Genomic DNA, 22,892 nt, shown 5'->3' with positions numbered 1-22,892 from the left:
TACGATTAGGCACACATGCCATGTTGATATTTGGCATGTTGAGCTCAAATATCAACATGCCAAACCAGCAATAATCCCAAACACAAACAATTTCCACTTTCAAGTATTCATTTATGATGGGCCAAATCAGCCTAAATGCAAAACATCAAAAAATCGTGAAAGACATATCTATTCATGTACAAATCTAAATATATAGATATGTAAAAAAATAACCCATATAAATAAATATTCTGCATGGTTTTTTTCAAAATGAAATTAGATTTTGACATCTAATTACTTCTAATAACTCATCTAGACCTTTAAAATATACAGATAAATACCAGGTCAGGAAAAATTATTTAGTAATTAAAAGGACCACTTAATTATTTACAGTCACCTCGTTTATGTAATGTCTGGGAAGGAATAACACTTGGACTGGGAAAAAAAAGTACATTTGTTCAATATAATATCTCTTTTAGCTTTTATTAAATCTCCCAATAGTATTTGCTACTTCATTTTTTGGGTGGAATTGTGGCACTTTTCACCCTCCGTAGGGGAACATCATTTAGAGGTCTGTTGCTGAACAGTAATGACCTGAATCAGGTGTGTAAAAGCAGAGACACTTCTAAAACAAGCCGGGCAGCACGCTTTGGGGTCCAGGGTTAGAAAACTCTGGTCCTTTCTGTTTCAAAAATCCCAAATAGGTTGCATCGTGTAACTTTATAAATGTGGAGGGTTTACAGGGCAGCATGATCCGACATCTCATGCATCCATCGGGTCTCAACATTGTGTTATTGTGTTATCCAACGTGGGTTGGGACACATAGTCAAAGCAATTGCTTGATTCTGTCGCAGTAGTTCCAATTCAGGACATATGATTCGTCTGGCTCTCTTGATTTTCCTGAAAGCAGAACAAACAGATTTATAGCGGAAGTATAACTTTTCTTTTCTTTTTTTTGTTGCACAGACCCCGCAACTCTTTTGGTCAACTACGCGTAGCTTTTGATACATCACACCTTCACAAAAGTTGATTTGTTTTGTTCATCCAGACAAGAACTACAAGCACACTGTCTATAAAAAGGACTGTGTTATGTCTGATGCTTATTGGAAGCAGCAGTCCCGGTCTTGTTAATATGACTTGTTGATTGTGAAAGGAGCAAAGGCCTCACTCACCTCATTATGAAATAGATAATGATAGCAAAAATAGCCAGCAGGCCCACAATAATTCCTCCAATCAGCGTCATTGGCGTTTTTGAAGAGACGGACTGAGTTGGCGCTGCAAAGAGCAGAAGATTACAGAAAACTCAATGCATACATACGCAGAGCCTTAGCAAAATATTCATACCATCCGAAGCAATAAAACATCAAATAAAATATCAAATAAAACAATAACAGAATCTTAAGAGATAGACCAACAAAATGGTGGATGATTGTGAAGTGGAAGAAGAACGATAGATGGTTTCCAATTATTTTACAAATAAAAGTCTGAATAGAGTGACATGCTTTTTTTCAGCCCCAAAAGTGAACATTTTACAGAAACATCTTACACTGCAGCTACAGCTGCTGGTGTTTTGACACCATGTCCCTCCATCTTGAGACTGAAATTGAAGGTTATTCTTCTCTCCAATGAAAGTAAAACCCCACAGGATTGTATAAATAGGACATGAGTTTCCAAATTTTGCCACAGCTTATCACTTAGATTTAGCTCTGGACTTTGACTAGGCCACTCTCACTCAATCTAAACTATTCCATTGTAGCTCTGGCTGTACGCTTTGGATCGTTGGCCTGCTGAAGGCTCAGTCTCTGCATGACTCAGAAATACTTTACAACAAGGTTTTCTTCTAAGATCACTCCATTCTGCTCAGCTTTCCTGAAGAAAAGCACCTCCATAGCATGATGCTGCTAACTCTGTACGACCCAGTAGGAACAGGATGTCAAAGTGTTTCATCATTTCTAAGATTTATATTTGTAAAAAAAAAAAAAAAAAAAGCATCAAAACCATGAACAATTTCTTTTGACGTCACAAATGTACTGCACTTTATGTTAACCAGCCACATGAGATCTCACTGAAATATATTGAAATATAATATTTTCAATATAATAAGTACTTTTGAGATGCATTGTAAACACTACAATGCTGCAAACTCATTACCAACTTTATGAATGTTATTTCAAGGTAATATTTGGCTGATTACCATGTAAAGATAGTTCAATTTGACATGCAGCAAATGAGACCAACAATTACTGAACCCACAGTGCCGCAGTATCTAAAGATAAAACACGTTTTGAAGGATCCTATACTCTGAATCCTGTACTCATAACAGAGAACTTAAAAAAAAAAACTCCCTTGAATGCGATCTCGAGGCTCTGCATTGACCTACTTCTGGTGTAGGTCAGAGTCAAGCTGGCTTTCTGAAAGCCAAGTTTGTTGCGTGCCACACAGCAGTACACCCCGTTGTCCTCCGCGGTGATGTTGGCACTGGTGAGTGTTGAGTCACTTCCTGTTAATGTGGCCTGGATGGATGTTCCTCGATGAAACCTTAAGTCTGCTGCTGGGAGACATGCTTCACCCTCGTACCAAACGTAGGTGCGGACCACTGGGCTGGCCTCACTGCTGCAGGTCAGAGTCATAGGATGTGTCGTCTTTTCTCTCCAGGTGGAGATGATCATGTTCCTAGGTGGGTCTACAGAAGGTTGGCATTAAAGGTCATTAACTTCAAATATTACAAGATTTAAAGAATATGAAAAATGAATCAAGCAGTGGACAGATGCAAACATATCTTTAAACATGTTTTCAGTGTAATTAAATATGATGTAGATTGGTTTCAGAGTTACATTTCACTTACGCTGCACATCGATTCTCAGAACATCTGAGCGTAGCGTCTGGTCTCCAGTCTGCACTTGGCAGTAGAAGCGGCCAGATTGATCCGATGTAACTTTGCGGGTCTTCCACATCGGTCCAGTATGTTCCAACTTGGCACCTTTGGTCCTGTGCCATGTGAAGAGGCTTAGTGAATTGGCAGTTGGGACGCAACAGAGCAGGTCTAAGGCTGTCCCCTCCCGGACGACGCGGGATGGACTCGCCATGACCACAACTGAGGTGCAAGAAGCTGCAGTGACAAAAAGGGAGAGGAAAGGAACCTGAATGAACAACCTCATGTTTCAGGAGCTTACCTATATAACGCTAAAAGTATCCAGCAAATTTAATTAATTTTGACTTGATAGAATTATAAACAATGAAAAGGCAACATCATCACTTAAGATGTTTATTTTATTATCAGTTCTATTTACTGTTTTTTTTTTTTTTTTTGGTAAATAAATAAATCTTTTAAGAAGCATTTAAGTATTTTGATAACAAATTAGTTACTACTCTGGAATAAATTAGAAGTTTTGCTAAATTAAAGCTTGGGGCTCGGGATATGACTTGCATTTTACACACAGCAAAACAAAGATTAGGTTCCACCTTTGAAATGCAGACTAAAAATGTTGCTTGAGGTTTATAATCCTACAAATGAGGAGACAAAACAACATCAGAAACAAGGAAGCCACAAAGCTGCTATCTACAGATGTATTTGTTATTACGTGTCGTTAGACAGGAATGTCTGTGGTTAAAAAAGCAAAAGCAGAAAGCAGTTCTTCCCACCATGATCATTTCAGTTTTAAATACTTTTAATGCCCTAAATCCTGTGGTTTCACAGGGTTTGCTACTGTAATTTGAATAAAAAAACATTGTAACATTTGTTTCTGGCTGGTTTTTCTTTATAGACGTAATACAATGCCATGGGTTTATCTATAGTGATTATTATGTCAAACGGCCACTGGCAGGTTTCAGTTCTGCTTCCTGCACAAGGAGTCAAAGCTTTCAAAAAGGAAATGGTTGCATGTCAACACATAAAACAAATAATAATGTTCTGCTTTGCATATATTTTAGATATAAAGCTATAACAATTGTTTTCATTTTTATTTAACAGCAATCAGTTTTGTGGCAAACCAAACATACTGTGGGCCTTGTGTCGTTAGCTAACAGTGAGGCTCAGCAATAGACCTACATTAAGAAACAGCCACTGGAAGAATAAATTAAAAGTCTTCTAGGTTAGGAAAAGGAATAAACAGATGGATGAAACTGTCTTGAAATAATATTAAACTGTGTTTGTCATGTATCTTACAGAATGGAGCAAATATTCCCACCTGCCACTAAGAACCGCAAGCCACGCTGTGGAGGCAACTTCTGCGTCGCATGGTTGGTGAGGAAGTAAAACACGTACGTTCCACTGTCCGACTCTTTGAGATTAGAAATCCTCAGAGAGCAGTTCTTGTTTCCTGGTTTTCCCAGGTACTGCACCCGGCCCTGATAAGACAAATCCACGGAACCACCGGCACTGTGGAACACTTTGCTGACACAGACACACGGACACGTAAACTTAGAAACTGTGTTTCTGCAGAAAACCCTGTGATGTAGTTTTGTTTTTCTCTGATGAGTGTTGTACCTTTTTGTAACGCAGCGATTGGCTGAGAGACACCATATCTCAGACAAAACCTTTATTTCATTGCTTCCTGTCTAATAAAGAGCAGCAGATTACAAATCTAGACATCCCCACTAAGTATTACAAGGAAGCTTATGAGAACAGTTTATTTTGTTAGAGTTTGACAGGAACCCTGACATGGTGATATCTACTTATTCTGACCACAGAAAGGTTACACAGAAAGTGATCTCTACTGCTACAGGAAACAATGCCTCCTTTATTACCTCTGGGTGGACTTCATCAGAGTTAGGTGGGTAGTCATAGGAACAGGGGAAGACTACTGAAGAACCAATCGCAGCACAAAGGGGATGAGTGGGGACAACAACTGACCAATCACCACCCAGAATACCTGCAGAAGAAACAGTAGGTGTTACATTGCTATAAAATATAGCTTAGGAGTTATCATCATGACTTTGTCATGTAATAACGCTGGAATACATTAGCAATGTTTTTACCTCTCACGCACAGGATGATGAGAAAGCAGCAGCTTTGTTGATGATGTGCCATGACTTCACCAGATGTTCTACTCTTGCTGTGGTTTTCTGTTCACCCTCCTTTAAATTCACCTGCACTAACCTCAGTTTGTTTTCCTCCGCTCTCTGTCAGTGTCTGGTCACAGCTGTGTTCACTTCTTTGTCTCAAAACCAATAAGTCCAGCGTCTTCAGCTTCCCCTTTATTTTCTCCACCCACGAGAAACTTGGCTAATGTCAGTGCTTTCATGTCATTATAAAGAAATGACCACATCCAAGTTAGGTCTTCTTCGTCTTGCAGAGTGCGCCTGTTTGCGTGTGTATGAGGCAGCGCACCTGTTGAGTTAACCAAGTGAAAATTACCTGATATTTGTTGATAGTCACTATTAAAATGAGCCTAATTGGGAAAATGTTTTCAGGTGGGACAGTGAGTCCACTCCGTCACTTCAAAGGGAGAGCTCGTGTCCACTTCGTCCACTCAGGACCGTTGACGTCACTGGCACCCCTCTCGTGCGCAGCTGAGCGCCCACAGAAGAAGCAGACCGCAAAGACACGAAGAAGCGACGAACTTCATCCTGAAAAACCCTCCGGAAAACATCGTTTTTATGACCCCAGACCTTCAAATGTTGTTCTCCTTACAGCTAGAAGCGGGCGCTGGGGGTTTTGGTTGATGAACGCGGGCGAAACTTTGGTAGGAAACGTTGCTTCACTTTTTTCTCCGGGGTCAGTAACCTGTGAAGAGAGGAAAAAAGGAGGATTTACTGCAAAAACAAGGATCTACCCGCGGTGGGACATTAGCAGAGTCAGTCGGGGGTGGGGGGGAATTCTTTTTTTATTTTTAAATATTTTTTGTTTTTTATTAAACGGGACTTCCAAAGCACAATTTTGTTTTACTTCAAAAGAGAAAAACAACAACAAAATTTCACCTGCTGTTAAGGAATATACAGGTGAGTCACCTTGACGAAAAACTCATTACTAGATTTAAAAAGTATGTAACAAGCAACAACTAAGTTCATTATTAATTCAGTCACTAAACTAATCCTGGTCAAATTAAGCTAATCCCCAATTAAAACAAACCAAACAGAAATTATGAGTGGAAGCAACTCATGCTTTGTAACGTAACATACATACATACATACATACATACATACATACATACATACATACATACATACATACATACATACATACATACATACATACATACAGACATACAGACATACATACATACATACATACATACATACACACACACACACACACACACACACACACACACACACACACACACACACACACACACACATACATACATACTATGTACTGACGTACTTACGCACCCACCCATCCACTCATTCACCCATCCATCCATCCGTCCTCTGGACAATGTATTTGTATTTCCTTAGTGCTGGTTAATATGGAACTAAATTCATATTATCATCTGTTCAGCGGTTACTATATTTTTATCATTTAGTAAAAACATTTACACATCACCCAGTAATACTTAGATAGAAGCCCATTGGCAAATTACCAACATGCCATATAGTTTCTGAAGCCATCAACAAGAATAGCTGTGGCTGCATATTTAGCCACTCCTTGCTGCCACAGGCCCGTCTTTTAGTCATAGTTCATACATATTCAGTAGGAGTGAGGTTGATGTGAATCCAGATGGATAGTGTTGCCCTCTTTATTTGTTTTAAAATGTGTTTTGTATGTGACCTTTTGAAACACCCAAATATGTTTCAAGTTTCAACCACCAGCCAGTTCATTTAAGATGAAGTTGAAGAATTAGAAGAAAATAAATCTGATTAATGTTTCTATCTGCCATTTGTAGTCCACTAGTTACACTGGTAGCAAAACAGATCCTCGGCATGATGCTACCACCACCATGCCTGACAGTTTTAAAAATCTCACCTCAGTTTCTGCAAGAATATTTCTTTCCATCATGATTTGTTGCATGCAGTAACATTGGGTTACAGCATCTTGTTGAGGCTTGAGCCTCAGTACTTCCTGAATTGTTCCTGTACATTTTAGCTAATTTACCTTCGTTGCAGGTGATAGAGGGCAGATGAGTGGAACATGGACACAGTTATGTTTTATGATTTGAAATACACATCAAAATAGATTTTGAAATAGAATTTCACTGTACATTGAATAAAAAATGTAGACGATGTAGCAAAAAATGAAGGCTCCCACAACCTGTCTGTTTATGTGTATATTTAGTAAATATTTATTGATTTAATGTTTTGTGATTTATCCTTCTATTTTCTAAGGATCCTCTGTGTTACGTTACCAAGCAAAAAGGCGACTGCCTAAAGTTTGGACCACCTGCCCAGCGTAGTTACTGAGAGAGGAGAGGAAGGGGGAACCTCCCTCATCGTTGTCTACTGCTGCCTTCTGCTTCCTCCTGGGTTCAGATGTACGCTGAGAAAGTTGTGACAGAGGGGAAGATGGGTGAGTGGCCTGGTTAAATACACGCTTGTTTTCGTTCCATTCTCCCAACAGAACACCTGTAACACACACACACACACACACGCACACACACACACACAATGCTACACACGTACATGCACAGATCAAAATGCTGCTGCCCATGCAGCCTGTTGTCTGTATTTGTGTCCAGACATCAGTCCACCTTACAGTTAACGATTAACTGGCCTGTTCAAAACTGCTTTGCTGTCTTTTTGATGTTCCCTGAATTTTGTTTTTCAGCTGGGTCAGCATATGCTTGGGCTAGTTGTAACATTTGTTTCATTTCCTTGCCTCGTTTAGGAGTGGCACGCGCCTCCTGGCTTATTTTTTGTTTGTTCTGGGCTAAAATCAAAAGAGTTGCTATTTATTCTTAGAGACAATCTGTGTTTACGTCTTTCGAGACAATTATTTATCACGTGGGTGTGAGCAATCAGGGAAACCCAGACATGAGCAGTAGGACTCATTCACATGGTTGTTTTCTATTTTTACTTTATTTCCTTGATGACCACTGCATGAGTGACTCACAGAGTCTGTTCTTGCTCCAACTTTTTGTGAGAGTCAGTGGTAGGTCTTTGCTTGATCCCACTTTTCCACACCCAGCTGAAAGCATGGGGATTATTTACAATTGTTCAAGCTGCAAACGCTTTGAAAAACTATTATGAAAATATTTCCTTCTTTCCTTTTTAAACTGGCTTTAATATCTGTTTGCTAGAGTGAATGTTTTAATCTAGATAACAACGAGCAGTGAGTTGCAATTAGCATCAGATTTACAATACAGCATGATTAACACCTGGAATAATTTGAGATTGTGAGTGAAGCATTTCTTCCTACATTAAAAAATGTTTGGTTCCCAGGAACAACGTCTGTGTCTTTGGTTAGGATTTTGTAATAGCAACATAAAAGCCCAACTGGCCAATAAGAGCTCCTCTGAAACGGGTCCTTATGCTTTTTAATAACTAAACACGAGATGATGGCCTGAGTGAATATCAGGGATTCGTCCTAGATTAATTTCTGAATAGATACGAGTTGTGAAGCGAAATCCCTGAAAAACTGGAAAATCTGTGTTGAGCTGTCATCATGCTGTTTGAGACAGCATGATGCCTTTACTTATTTCCAGAGACCTGATAAATTAGTAGCTTTACGACAAATTACCATATGTTTCTTATTGGAATAATTAGAATATTAGAATAATGTTGTCAAAGTGGATCATTAGTGATGTGAGGGGTATGTGATATTAAACCGGCATCTGTTTCACTTTCTGTAATCATTTGTTCAGCTGATTGTTTAGGTTGAAGTGTGAGACGTGTCTTGAGTTTTAGAATATTTTTTTTCCAATTTCCACATAAAGGCATTAAGTTCAGACTGCTGTAATAACTTTTCAGGTCTGGTGTAGAACAATATCTGCACCTCACAGCTTTTTTTTTTACATCCTGTTGAAATGGTGGTAATATTTGTTAATTTATTGTTTTTATCTGTCTTTCTGGTTCACATCTTCTGGCAACAAATTATTAAATGTATGCTATTTGTGTGTTTTATCATATAATCCAGTCTTTTAGTTGTTTCTCTGTAATTTGACTTTGATTTTACACTCTGAACATGTAACACCAAAATTATGTTCTTTGTTTGTGCATACAATCTTGGCCGATGGAGCAATTCTAGGTGTGATTCCACCAATGGGTTCATACTTACTAACACACACACACGCACACACACACACACACACCCACGCACACCCACACCCACGCCAACACACACATAATCTCAGGTAAAATATAGCTTGTTTTGTGTTATTGGAAATTGTGTTGTGTGAGAGAAAAAAGCAGATCAGATAGAAAAATGGACATTTTGGTTCTAGGGAGGTTTTCCTCTTGTGTTAATATAAATATAAATATAAATATAAATATAAATATAAATATGCCAATGCTGAGGTGTGGAGGAACGGTTGTGGTATTTCCAGCCAAACAGAGGAAGAATGTCCTGCTGATAATGTGTGCAATGAGTCACTATTGTTGATCAAATTCTGTTTTATTTCTAATCCTATTTATTCTACCTACAGCTCTTGTATTTCACATGTTGCCTCCTGAATCAGAGGCGATGCTAAAAGTACTCGACTCTGGTTCAGTGGTCCAACATCCTCTTCTTCTTGTAACAACATTTTCTCTGCGACATGAAAACAGCCAGGAACTGTTAAAACTCTTTTCAGATATCTAGTTTTTGTGCATGTTTCACCACAGAATTGGATATACTTTCTATTCTGTTATTAAGCACTTATGCATAAGTTACTACTGAGGATTCCTTGTGATGGAGCTAATCCAGAGTGTGAAGACTGAAAGTTGACAGATTAGGAAAGAGATGACTTAAAAAGAAAGAAGTAAGAAAATTGAAGCTTTTGTTAAACAAAAGTGAACTTGCTTAGTACCAACTGTAAGTGTGTTGAATTTCTCACAAGGCCTTATTTCTACATCTAAAGCTTCAACTAACTGAGAAAAGTTAAACAATGAATTCAATTTCTAAAAATATTTTAATAATCTCAAAGGGAAGCTAAATGTTGTTTTAACTCATATTTTATAAGTTTATTAAAAGAGTTGCTTCAGGCTGGAAGGATCTGCTGTAGCAGCCTGTTTTAAAGCAGTTCTGAAGAAGCCTCTGACTGAAGACTCTGTTGCATGACCATCTGATAAAGAGGAGGTTGTTTATTAATCTATTAAGAATACCTCTCTGTGCCATCGTCTCCAGAGGTTCTCAGAGCCAATGATAATAATTAGAAGAGTAAAAAGATGATTGTTAAATGTTTAAGGAAACACAAACAAGCTACATTTCCTTCCTACGTCCTTTCAAGATAATGACAGAGCAGAGAAAGCTTTGGCTATGCTGAACTATCAAAGAAGCGCTCAGGCTGTGTGATGTGATTTAATCTTCGTCTGTGTTTGGAGGTGTTGCCCCAGACCCCGGCTATTGTCGGCACTGTTGCTCTGACCTTGATAACGATACTGGCCACTGGTTTGTGTAGATGGGATGTGGTGTAAAGTAGGAAAGTGATAGCAGCTGACCTGTGTTGAAAGACAAACAGCATGTCCTGGAGACTCAGATTTTTATATAAAAAATAAATAAATAAAACATCGAAAACTTTTGTGTGGGAAGGTGTATGTGCATACTTCAATTTAGAAAATTCACCGAAGTCAGAGGGATAAAATATATATTCAACTTTGTAAATAGAATGCGAAATTCCCTTTTAAAGAGTCAATGAGCAGACAAACCTGATCGCTGAAATGTAAAATTCAACTGAAAATATTTTCATCGCTAATAAGGAGCTAAAATGGGCTTGATGAGAACAGCATGGGTACACAGGTTCACACTCCCGGGACAGACATGGCACTATATCCTAGTTTTAGGAGTTTGTTCTTGCTTTGTGGGTAAATGCTAGACTTTAGACTATTGATCAGATCTGTACTCTTCACTTTGTGCCAGCACATGAACCGTCTGCCTCTTCACATTGGGGCAGCCATCTGGGCTGCTTGGAGTCCAAAAATTGTTTTGTCTAAATTAAACATTAGTCCGACCTTTTTGTTCATTTTTTTTCCAGAAGTACAAAGTAAAATAAAAGTGTCAGTGTTTCAGAATGAATCTACTTTAACCTAGATAGAGCAAATAAAACTATTCAGACTAAACTTGCTTCAACAGGAGAATTAAGTCTGTGTACGACTTCACTGAAAGTGTAATTTTCAACCGTATAGCTAAAGATTAGCTACCAATGTGGCAATTAAGATTTATTGACAGAAAAAGGATGCTAAGATTACATAAGTTACTACTTGAATAATTAGATTAGAGAAACCCCAGAGTACAATGTCACAGCTCTGAACAAATAAAATCTCTTTTAATTGAAGTGTTGCCTCAAACACGTCCAAACACAGCAATTCCTTTAAAGACATCATAAAGAAACTGTAATGAATCTGTCACTATAGCAGGATGTGAAACTGCACTAGTATAATTCATCCCTCAGTATAATTTCTAGATGTGTAAATATATCAGACATACGAACAGCTCGGGAAAGTTCAGCCATCCTATTCAGGAAGGAGTCGGGTTCTGGTTGAGAGTGTTTGGACGCAAAATGTGTGATTCCAGAACAAAAGCAAAAGATGCTGGCTGTTTAGTGTCAATTTAATCAGCAAAACAAGTTCTGTGTCTGCATGGGCTAGAACAGGGGTGTCAAAGTCAAATGGACGGAGGGCCAAATAAAAAATTTTGCTACAAGCCGAGGGCCGGACTGATCGAATGTTCATTGAGATTTTTTTAAATGACGCATTTGGTCTAGTGCAGCGGACCGGCCCAAGAAATTTCCTGACGGGGGGGGAGGATCGAAGGGGGGGGGTCAAGCACAGAGGATCGAACGGCAGTGAGGATCGCTTTTTCAGACGGGTGCCGCTTGCTGCGGCCGGTTCTAATAATAATAAATCAAGATCATCCCAGGGGTCAGAAAATCTTCTCTGGGATGTTCATGGGCCTTGACTCTGACATATGTGGGCTAGAAGGTCATTTGTGGAGGAATAAAACATGGATTCAAATGAAGCATAGAAAATAAGGTTATTTATTGGAGATGCTTTCAGGGACAGAGACTGTCATTTCTGGAGACAATTCAAGTGGTTTGAGGAAACTACAACTGAATTGTTTGACCAGAATTACAATTTTTACATTTGGAGAGAAAAAAAAATTAAGAGACTCTTTTTCAGAGATGGCTCCAGAAAATGTGAGAGAAGAGCAGAAAACGTATGCATGAACCAAGGTGGACTCGTTCATTCCAGTTCTTTCTCTGGGATTTGGTCAAAGTTGTTGTGACCACTACTCTGACCACATCACTCAGTTCATACAGTTTAATGGCCAGTCCTGGCAAATACCACAGAAATGTGTGTAAGGTCCTGATTTTGAAGAAAAATTCTCCAAAAATGACCTCTCTCATAATGGTTGCATCTAGAAACAGAAATAATTTCTGTTTGATTAAAACTGACCCAAAACTGGAAACATTTAACCTGACTGAAAGTCAGACAGTGAGAAACGAAAGAGTTATGTGTTGTTTTAACTGGATGTACAAATCTGGTTTCAACTGGATCCAGATTTCCACGCAATCGGTGAAGTTTATGCCCCATCATCATCAGAACTAAGTTGTATGTCCATTGTTTGTGTGTGTGTGTGTGTGTGTGTGTGTGTGTGTGTGTGTGTAGGGAACAGAGGCATCTCTCTGACCTGTGTGTTGACCCCGTGGAGGTTGATGGGCGTCTGTGTAACACTCATGGCCATTGGAGTCATCGGCGCTGCAGTCTGGGCCGTAGGTCAGACTACATTGCTTTCATACATGATCATATCACACATTTCTCCAAGCAAATATTCTGCTGCTTCTGATATTTCTTAAAGCTTTCACTTGATTTCCAATCAGAACGTACTGACCTGCTGTTGCTTATTATGTTTCTGTAGTCACTTTCTGCACCATGGAGGAGGACACAGGACTGTATGACGGTAAGTTGGATGAGATATGAAAATGTATTGAAATGAATCAACTTATCTCAGTTTATGTAAGTGTTATGCTAAATCACAAACATAAATATACCATCAAATGTGGTATTATTGTTCACAGTGAAGAAAATACCACAGAACAATAAGAAGTATCTCTGAAGTCATTTGTTTCCCTGCAGTTCAGGTAAATTCACCTGACCAGCATCTCAGAGTGTTTGACTCTGCTCAGAGGAGGTGGCGCCAGGTGTGTTCCTCGTCAGCCAATGAGCTTCTTGCTAGCATCAGTTGCGAGGAAGTTGGATTTGTCAGGTGAGATCATTGTTATCAGGTCATGTTTTTTTTATTTATGCACTGGTTTTATGAATAAAATGGGCATTTAATTTGCTGGTCTTACGACTGACTTGTTTTTCAATAAAGGTCGCAAATCCTACTTTAAAAAAAGTTTTCTCCCAACGCAATTTGTTTTAATTTAAAAAAAAAACTAAGAGTTACTCAGAGTAAAACGCAGCATACAGGCATTTAGATTGCATAGACATAAAAATAAGCACACAGGACCAGAACCAAACCAGCACCACAAATCTGTTACACATCATTCTGTTTGTTTCGAAAATTGTATTTGTAATAAAACATTTCAAAAACAGGTTTTCCAGAACAGATGAAATTTAGTAAATGTTTTTTTTTAGTCAGTAAATAGACAAGGGGCCAACGTGAAATCATCATGTTCTCATACGATGGGCTCAGTTTGCTCCCACGGTTTCAGTTTTTAAATGTCAGTAATCCAGTCGTTTGGAGGACATAAGTCATGATTAGCGTTTGTTTCAGCGTGGTGAACTACTCGGTCGTATCGGTGCCTGAAGCCGGTGGTGACGTTGGAGAGTTCTTCTGTGTCAGACAGGAAGAGCTCAGCTATGGAAAGAAAATCAAAGACTCATTGTACCCATGGTAACTCACACCGCTGGTTTATCTCCTAATCTGTCTCCTACAGTGCCTTCTCTGTGGTTCTCTTGTGTGTTTTTATGAATTTGGTCTCTTTTAAAATTTATGAAAGTTGCTTAGAGGTTTTTCAATATCCTGCAGTCATTAATTCTGGTTGTCTTTGTTTCAGTGCCTGTGAGAGCCAGGAAGTTCTTACACTGTTATGCCAAGGTGAGAGGTCAGGCCTGGACTCATTCTGTTTGGCACACTGGCACAATTCAAGTGCTGCCACCCTACACCGCTACCAGATTACCATGTTTTTGTGGATTCTGGTTCTTTTCGACTCCATTTTCATTCCTAAGAAAACTTTTTATCTCTAAAAGCTGAATTTATTTTCTTTCCTTTTCATCCCTCCTATCTCTCTCCTTCGCAGACTGTGGCAGGCGCAGCTTTGCAGCGGACCGTATAGTTGGGGGTGTGGATGCCAGGCAGGGCAGCTGGCCGTGGCAGGTCAGCTTACAGTACGATGGCATTCACCAGTGTGGAGGATCCATCATCTCTAATCGCTGGGTTGTTTCTGCGGCTCACTGCTTCCCAGAGTAAGCGAGGCAATTATTGCTCAGTTGGACATCTTGTGTTTTAGAAACTGGTTAAGAAGTGTTTCACAGACAATTTATAAGCTTACAAAATCTACATGTAGATATTTTAAATGTGCTTAGTTAATGTGTCTGTTTGTGAAGAGCTTAAAAAAAAATTGCTTTTCTCTTTTTTTCCAAGGCGGAATCGTTTCATTAATCGATGGCGCGTGCTGATGGGCTCCATCTCCAACAAACCTGTCAATGCTAACGTGGTAGAGGTGAAGACCATTGTTTACCACAGTAGCTACCTGCCCTTTGTAGATGCCAATATTGATGACAACAGCAGAGACATCGCTGTGTTGGGCCTCGTACAGCCGCTTACTTTCAACGGTAAGACGTTAGAAAAAAACAAGCTATATTCTTTTGACATGTTGATGTCTGTAATTATTAACACCTTTTTTAACCTGTCAACATTGCAAAGATTGTTGAAACAACCACTTTCATGACTAATTAGTTTAGTTACATTCAGTGTGCACTGCTTCAGTACAAGATAGAAAAAAACAACCCTTTTTTCAGTGGGACATGACTGACATCTAGTGTTCAACGTGGGTAACTACAAAATCAATATTTGATTCATAAGACAGTGATGGTCTGGATATTTCCCGTAAGCCTTCCTTTGAATTGGTGCCAGGTAAACTGGAATGAAATGTAATATTCCAAAATATGTAATTAAAAAAGATTTATGACAGGTAAAGAGATCTCAATCCATCTTTTTACTGAGTTTGTTCTGTTTGGTTTCTAGTTTCAGTTCAAAACTGTGAGCAGGATGACATCTAGCGTTAAATATAGACTTGTCGTGAAATTATTTTTTAATTTTAGTAAATGCTCTTAATTAAAGAAAGAAAAACTTTTAAGGGGGTGTAACAAAAACAAGAATTGAAGACAAAAGTTCAGTTGATCTGCAGTAATGTATAATTTGTCCATGTTTGCAGAGTACATCCAGCCCGTCTGTCTGCCGGCGTACGGACAACGGCTGGTAGACGGACAGATGGGAACAGTGACAGGATGGGGAAACGTTGAATACTACAGTGGGTCTAAACCCTTAACATACTTTGAGATTTTTTTATTTTATTAAATTTTTTCAGTTAAGGGTTGCATTCAAATTTTTTGTTTCATTTTTTTGCCATTTTTTTTTTTCCTCCTCCCACAGGTCATCAGGCAGACGTTCTCCAGGAAGCAAACGTCCCCATCATCAGCGATACTGTGTGTAACGCTCCTGATTACTATGACAACCAGATCACCACCAGCATGTTCTGTGCTGGCTATGAGAAAGGAGGCATCGATGCCTGCCAGGTCGGATATCAGTGGGTTTATAAACAACTTTGGATGTTTTTTTTTTGTGTGTGTGATTATTTCACTGTAATTGTTTGTGGCATTAGGGAGACAGCGGAGGTCCTTTTGTGGCTGCTGACTGCCTGTCTAAAAGCAGCCGCTATCGCCTGCTCGGAGTGGTGAGTTGGGGAACAGGTTGCGCCATGGCTAAAAAACCAGGCGTCTACACCAGAGTTTCCAGGTTTCTGCCGTGGATATCCACGGCCATGAGGGTAAGAGTCATGCCTTATCTGTACCCTCCTAGACGCAAATACAGCAGAACCTGGATCTGAAATGCTAATAACTATATAGTGTTACACGTTTCTTCTTATTTCTAAAAACACTAATCTGTTCAATCCTAATTTTAGTGAAAGCAGCAACTTATTCATTTGAGCCTTTTTACACCAGAACGTTCATTTATCTTGTAAACGAACCTTTCTGCTCTCATCTTTTTGCAGAACTATCACAACTCACCAGGTGTTCACAAACTGGCCCGACCATGAGACCCCTGCATCCATCTCTCTATTTTTGGATGACAATACGAACATTTTGCGTCGCTGATACTGTGACCCCTTGACAGGGAAGTGAAAAACTGTGACCTTCCCCTTTTATCATGGCCTCAGACATTTGTTCTGATGGAAAATATTCCCCACTTCCTGAGCCTTATGCTTCACTGAAGGTGTACTGATAGGAAACTAGTTTAACCAGTTGTTATGAAGATATGGAAGCAAAAGACACATGAATATTGTCACTAACTGAATTCTACGTTTGAGAAACCTGTTGAGTTTATTTTTCTCTCATATCTGTGAAGTAGACTTTGGACTTGAAGTACGGATAACTGGACATATGAACTTCCATGAAGCTCAATCAATCACTGCATACATAAGCTAACAAATCAATGCAGACAACCAAACACCTAAAGATTTTTTAAAAATGCTTGATTATTTTCTGAGGTTGCCTCTCAGTGGAAATGCTAGTTTTCTTTGCTTTCACATTCACTCATGTGATACGCACCTTCTCTTTTATAACAATTCAACATAACATTCAGTGTGTGCCTTATACTTTAAATCCACTTCAATCGCCCCAATCAGTGTTGTGCTGTAAATATTAGTCCATTCCTGTCTCTTTGTTCAAATTATTGAACTTTCTCACCTTTTGTCATGTCGTAAACACAAACTTCAAAGTAATTTAATGGCGCATTATGTGACTGACATAATAAAGAATAATTCCAAGCTGAAAGGAAAAAGGATATTGACAGATCTTGCCATTCAAGTGTGCAATAATAATTAAATTCCCATTTCATAAAACCGTTTTCTACTGATGATTTGTTTTAGAATTGAGAATATAATATACTGGCATGTGTTTGTTTGTATGTGTACTGATATTCCCAAAACTGTCATATTAAACTTGAACCACAAAACCATGAACAAAAAAATATTTTTAGCAAGATATTATTGTTCCTCTTTGTGTTTCATTTACCAAATAATGCATTAATATGATGTTTTATACCTTTCAGAAATAAAAGTGACACAACCTAATATGACAAAAACAGTGGAATTATCAGTGTGTGTGTGTGTGTGTGTGCTGAGAGCAGGTTGTAAATATAAATGGGTTTTGATCAAAAATAATAAACTGGTCGTTTTCTGAGACTGATGAAGGCAGAATGTAGTTTCCTTTTCATTCACTGGAAATTGTTCAGCGTTTCTTTAATTCAAATTTTACAAACATTGAATGTTTCATGAAAACAATTAGTCAAAATCACAATAAATATTATTTATTTTCACATACAATATTTACAGTTGTGCAGAATGTGGTTCATGCTGTCCAAAAATAACAAACAATCTTTTTAAACACAATACACTTTTAACATAAGTAACAGTTTTTTTTTTTATGCAAAATTTAATATTAAAAGAAATAAAGAAAAAAAAAACTACATTTCAGTAAAATTCTGAATTCTTTAGCTTTTAATGTCTCTTTCTCCCGAAACGTGTCAAGTATGTATTTTAAAACGAAGATGCTGTCAGGAGACGAATCATCGGCTGGATTTGGCGACCGAGGAGTAGATCACAGAGCTGTCATCTGCTCCGCCGTAAGACCTGAGGAGAAGATCAGGAAGCTCAATCAATCCACTGATCAAGACCTGCTGATATTGCTACTGCAGATAGAGTTTCCTCGTGGGTGTATTTTCTTGTGAATCATTTGTCTTATGACGGAAACATACTGTTGCACATAAAAACCCACCAGGAGTTTTTGTGTTGTGCTGCTCTCCGGTCTCTGGGTTTGATTGTCACTGTGGTGTAGATAATCTCAGCCTCCGAAGATTTAGGAGTCTACAAATAAAAGAGTGGAACGAGCTCAGTCAGATTACTATTAGAGATATTCATTTGTACACGCATGCAAACATATTTACATTTTTCCCGCGTGAAGCTGGAGGGCTGTAGGGGTCAGAGACGGGTGGAGGAGAAGGTGGAGGCGTGTGAATGTCGGAATAAATAGTTTCTGTCGGTTCTTCGGGGTTTGATGCTCCTCCATGGAGTCTGGAGACTAAATGAGTCTGATGGATAAACCAGAGAAAAGTCTTTGTTTTTCCTTTTTAAAATTCTAATCCAATTTTTCCCCAAAATGCCACATAAAATTTTACTTAAGAAAACAAGAGCAAGCCACAGCTCGCTTCTTTGAATTCGGAAGGCTGGGATGTTATTTAATAGCTTATTGCAGATGCACTCACTTTTTTATCCGCCTCAGACTTCTGTTTCCTCCTGGAAAAACAACAAAGGAAGTTAATTTTTAACCTTACTGAACAGCGTGTTCCTTACTTTTGCTTCATCTTGTGCCATCTTTTTAACCGATATTGCAATGTTGGTAAATACATCGACTACCGCTCTACACTCAGAGTACGTACAAATAATTGTTTTACTGTTTGTAGGAGATATGTGGGAAAAATACAAGGAATACAGTTTTGTAAAATATATTTTTTATCATTCATCTGAATTATCAAGTTACGTTTTCATAGAGTGAAACAGACGTTTTGGGGTTTTTTTTTAGTTCTGATTTGTGTTTTTCCAGATACAGGAAATGTGTCTAACAGCTTTGCACATCCAGAGACTGAAATGTTGGCCCTTCCTGATTTTTTAGAACAACTTACGCATGGCTGTGGTTTTTACATCACCGCAAATCAGGAAGTTCAAGATGTATCAATACTTCTGCAAGGCACTTTGAGTGACCTCTCTGTCGCTCTTTGCCTGCTGTGACTAAAAACCGGTTGTCAAAAATAGAAATTCAAACGGTGCAATGCATGCTACGTAGTTACGATGTGTGTTGAAATTTGTCGGAAGGCAATGTCCCAAGCAGAAAAGGAGATTTCCAGACGATGAAGTCACACAAGCTGTACGTTGGCCAACAGTAACAACCGCATAACTCAAATTAGTCGCCCAAACTCCTAATTGTTTGATGACTCACCAGAACAAAAGCAGCACGGCAACTAACGCCACAAAAAGAAGTAGTCCAACTCCAGCTAAGATGGGAAGGGACTGGCTGCCTGCGGAGCAAACAAAGTCATTTTAGGTTTTAATAAAGTTAATAGTTAGCAGCAGTGAAAGAGGGAATGCCACAAACCATGCTGCCCTGCTGCCATGGCCAGGACCACCTCGGGTGAGTTGCCCTCTCCAAGGCTGTTCCTCACGTAGCAGACATAGAGGCCGCAGTGGGACGACTCCATGGAGGGAAGGGACAGCACCTGCCCTGAGCCCACATGGACCCGGGAGTGAGAGCCGGTCGGTTCTGTCCTTTTGTACCAGGTGTAGTTGTCTGCTGCAGGGTTAGCATCGCTAATGCAGGTTAGATTGACGCCGCTGCCCGCAACAATATGCTCTGGATTCACTGAAACTGAAACATTCGTCGGCTGATCTGGAGAGAAAAAGAGGAATTAAAAACTAATACTAGCAAAATGCTCTTCTACATGTTTCCGTACGGGACTGGGAGAGCTGGATCCTAGCCTGTACACAATCTGAGTGCCTTTAAAATATTATCCACAATGAAAGAGAGACTGTTTTGACTGCAGCAGCTCTTCTGTTTCTGCTACCTCTGTGAGGGACACAGCTGCAGAAACTCAAAGAAAAGTTCATAAAGCAGGACGTCTTCTGTAAGTTTTGCCTGAAACATGATGAACAGAAACCACATGTTCTAGCTGAATACCAAACATGTTGATGTTTCACTTTGGGAAATCCTCTGCATAAAAATGTGCCCCGTAAGAATCAGATGGTTAGCCTACTGAAGACGTTAGCTGTACGTCCTGCTGAAACTTTTATTGGGAGAAAAATGCCAATGTCAAGAGAAACGGATATCGCAGCGTTCTGAACGCCATTGGGGAGAGAGTTGATTGTGAGCAAAATCACAAATTTAGACCAAATAATCCTCATCAGGTCGTCCAAAGTAACACAAAGTCTCTGCAAGACGATGGCCATCAATGAGTCAGTCGTGTTTGTACAAGAAGGTAGTCATGACTCAGGAAGTTAAGGGGAAGCACTGTAACATTTTTTCCACACAAAGACTGTGAAGCTGGGTCTGTGAGATGTGCTTTCAAGTTGACATATTTAATATTTAACATCCTTCATATACTCACAGTGAACATTCAGAGCAACAGAGGCCGACCGGACCGTCTCCTCTCCCTGGATGGCGCAGGAGTAGCTCCCAGCATCCTCTCTGCTGGCCTGGAACTGTGGCCTCCGAACAAGTCGCCCATCTTTGAACCAGCTGATCTTCTTAGTTTCAGGACAGCCCGACTTGCAGGTCAGCTTGACGGCGTCCCCCTCCCTGGCAACGCTCGGCTCCACCACTGTGGTCAGCTCTGTCACAGAGGCAGAGAAACACATGAGTCCCTTCAAAGTCTTGGATATGTGTTTATGTGTTCTTCTGTTGTTACCTCTCACAGTCAAGAAAGCGTATGTGTCACTTGTCCATTTCCCAAATGTTGCGGCAAAGTTGAAATAATATGCTCCTTGATCGGAAGCCTGAACATTATTGATCCTCAGGTCGCAGTTGCCGTGGTAATCGCCAATGTATGCAAAATGGTTTGGCGACGAAGGGAGCTGTGAGAGGGGAACCTGAATCCATCTGTTAGAGACCTGCTGGGCTTTAGACCAGCTGACCCTGGTGATCACATTCCCTAAAGTATAGTCGTACTTGCACTTCAAATCTACTGACGCCCCTCTCAAAGCGCACTGGTTTTCATAGGTCACTCCCCATCTTCCACTCCAGACACCTTCGGTATTCATATACATATATAAAAAACATTTTCAAAACCAAATAAGATACAATTAATGTCAACTCATTGGCAAAAAGAATCCAGAAAATATTATCTTACCTGGAATTAATCCCAAAATAATGATGATCCACCTTCCCATAGTTTAAATCAGCCAGTAAATCATAAAATTGCAGAGTACAGTCTGAGGACAGGAGAAAGAACTCACTCTGTACATCCCTGGGGCGTTTTTTTTTTTCTTTCTTCTTTTTTTGGTCAGTGGAAAGCAGAAGTGGAATGTCTTCCTTCCCCTGCTTCCTTTTTATCATATTGGGACACTTTGAGTTACAATTACCTTTCAGCTAAACACCTTCATGCGATAAAATAGACTGGCAAAAGACGCAGAGAGTTAGGATGTGGAGAAAGAAACCTGATTCAGCTGATTTGCTGAACCACAGCATTGAGACACAGCACAGAATGTTCAGCATCCAGCAGCGTAACGCTGCGGTTATGCAAAGTAAGACATGCACGGTTTACTGGTTTTCACTGTTTTTCTTCTTAAAGAAAATGTCTCAGTGGAGATGTTTATGTAACGTACGTAAAAGACATGTGGCTACTGGACATGTTTTTAGAAGGGTTATAGCTACTCATCTGCTGACAGGCCACAGCTGCCCGCTGCACCGTGGGATGTGTGCTTCAGCACTATTTTACTACTAGACTTCAAATTCCTTAACGCAGAGTAAGAGCCACTAACAAAAACGATCACAAAGTCAGTTTTACTGTGGAAAATATGAACAACATGGGTTGTTTGGTATGATCTTTTCTTTTTTTTTTACTTCAAATATTTTTCAAGTTTTACAGCGAACTGATCAGATCGGATGAAGCGCATCCCTCATTCTGACAAATCAATAAAAATCTCCAGTGTTAAAAAAAAGTTAAGATTTTTTTTTTTTACAATTTATTGTGATGTAATAAAGTCACGACCTCACACGTCTCCCTCCCTGTCGTTTTGACCTACTGGCTGACTAATGCCAGCTTTATCTATTCTGTGTCCACTAGGGGGAGACACTGATTCACACAGCCGTTATTAGAAATCCGTTTAGATCCATAAACTCGGCTTAAGATGAGCTTTACTCTCACTTGTTTGATGAAGTTTTTTTACCCCCATTTTTACTGTTTAGAAGTTTATTTAATGTGCTTAAACTCAATGTTGTTCAGTTTTAACCTTCATGTGATCTTCATTTATTAAATCTTATCACATGTAGGATTAGAAGGCATTATTCAAAAATACTACATCTAATTGACAGTCTGATGTGCACCATTTGTTCATAGTTTTATGTCATATTCGATTCCACATTTTATCCAGTTTTATATGTATGTATAACCTGAGCTCTCGTTCAAATTTATTTATATAATCTTAGTGTAATAATAATAATAAAAAAAGATTTTACATTCATATAGTAGTGCCTACTGCGTTTTTCTTAAAACATTGCAGTTGAATCTCTGCATAATAAAAGAAATGTAAAGATTAAAATGCATATTTTATTCTACTTTATGAAATTAACATCCTTTAATTTCTTTTGATGTCGAGCCATATGAAATTTGAATGAAACGACCAGGTCGAGACAAAATCTGAGGAAACAGAAGTTGAGTAAGCAAGTGATTGCTTTTCGTTTCCATTTTTGACCAACCAAAGAACGTCATTGCAAAACGCCAGTAATGCGGCTGCCATGTTTAATTTCCCCACATTTTGTAACATCATATCTGTGTTGTAAGACGGACAAAAAGAGCAAAACCTCCATGTGGCAACAAATTCTTGAGCGGGTCGGAGTCACAGGAA

At 39.2% G+C, this 22,892-nt stretch overlaps 3 protein-coding genes across 4 annotated transcripts; 1 reads left to right on the top strand and 2 right to left on the bottom strand.

Annotated features, from left to right (window-relative positions):
• Positions 1 to 443: 443 nt before the first annotated feature.
• Positions 444 to 5,096, bottom strand: LOC122831527 (limbic system-associated membrane protein). The gene is made up of 8 exons (XM_044117794.1): positions 4,957 to 5,096; positions 4,726 to 4,850; positions 4,466 to 4,536; positions 4,167 to 4,372; positions 2,825 to 3,088; positions 2,360 to 2,662; positions 1,152 to 1,254; positions 444 to 879 (listed from the first exon to the last, which is right to left on the bottom strand). The coding sequence occupies exons 1-8, from the start codon at positions 5,006 to 5,008 to the stop codon at positions 771 to 773; spliced, it is 1,233 nt and encodes a 410-aa protein (XP_043973729.1). The 5' UTR covers positions 5,009 to 5,096; the 3' UTR covers positions 444 to 770.
• A 688-nt stretch (positions 5,097 to 5,784) lies between these two features.
• Positions 5,785 to 17,351, top strand: hpn (hepsin). The gene is made up of 13 exons (XM_044117792.1): positions 5,785 to 5,919; positions 7,246 to 7,426; positions 12,661 to 12,768; positions 12,911 to 12,952; positions 13,129 to 13,258; positions 13,772 to 13,891; positions 14,055 to 14,095; positions 14,298 to 14,463; positions 14,642 to 14,832; positions 15,435 to 15,530; positions 15,653 to 15,795; positions 15,882 to 16,046; positions 16,272 to 17,351. Exons 2-13 carry the CDS (start codon positions 7,390 to 7,392, stop codon positions 16,314 to 16,316), a joined length of 1,284 nt encoding a protein of 427 aa, XP_043973727.1. The 5' UTR covers positions 5,785 to 5,919; positions 7,246 to 7,389; the 3' UTR covers positions 16,317 to 17,351.
• Positions 17,352 to 17,571: 220 nt separating this feature from the next.
• Positions 17,572 to 22,521, bottom strand: LOC122831524 (carcinoembryonic antigen-related cell adhesion molecule 6-like). Of its 2 annotated transcripts, XM_044117790.1 has the most exons (9): positions 21,176 to 22,521; positions 20,735 to 21,073; positions 20,435 to 20,659; positions 19,429 to 19,719; positions 19,273 to 19,351; positions 18,542 to 18,572; positions 18,224 to 18,367; positions 18,055 to 18,143; positions 17,572 to 17,909 (listed from the first exon to the last, which is right to left on the bottom strand). In XM_044117790.1, exons 1-9 carry the CDS (start codon positions 21,213 to 21,215, stop codon positions 17,846 to 17,848), a joined length of 1,302 nt encoding a protein of 433 aa, XP_043973725.1. In that variant the 5' UTR covers positions 21,216 to 22,521; the 3' UTR covers positions 17,572 to 17,845. The 2 variants fall into 2 exon arrangements, with proteins under 2 accessions (XP_043973725.1, XP_043973724.1); XM_044117789.1 differs by having other exon boundaries at positions 20,435 to 21,073.
• Between the last annotated feature and the right edge of the window lie 371 nt (positions 22,522 to 22,892).

This window comes from Gambusia affinis, linkage group LG05 (genome assembly GCF_019740435.1).
Source record: "Gambusia affinis linkage group LG05, SWU_Gaff_1.0, whole genome shotgun sequence".
In the NCBI taxonomy this organism is placed as follows: Eukaryota; Metazoa; Chordata; class Actinopteri; order Cyprinodontiformes; family Poeciliidae; genus Gambusia; species Gambusia affinis.
This window is presented reverse-complemented; position numbering and strand designations above follow the sequence as displayed.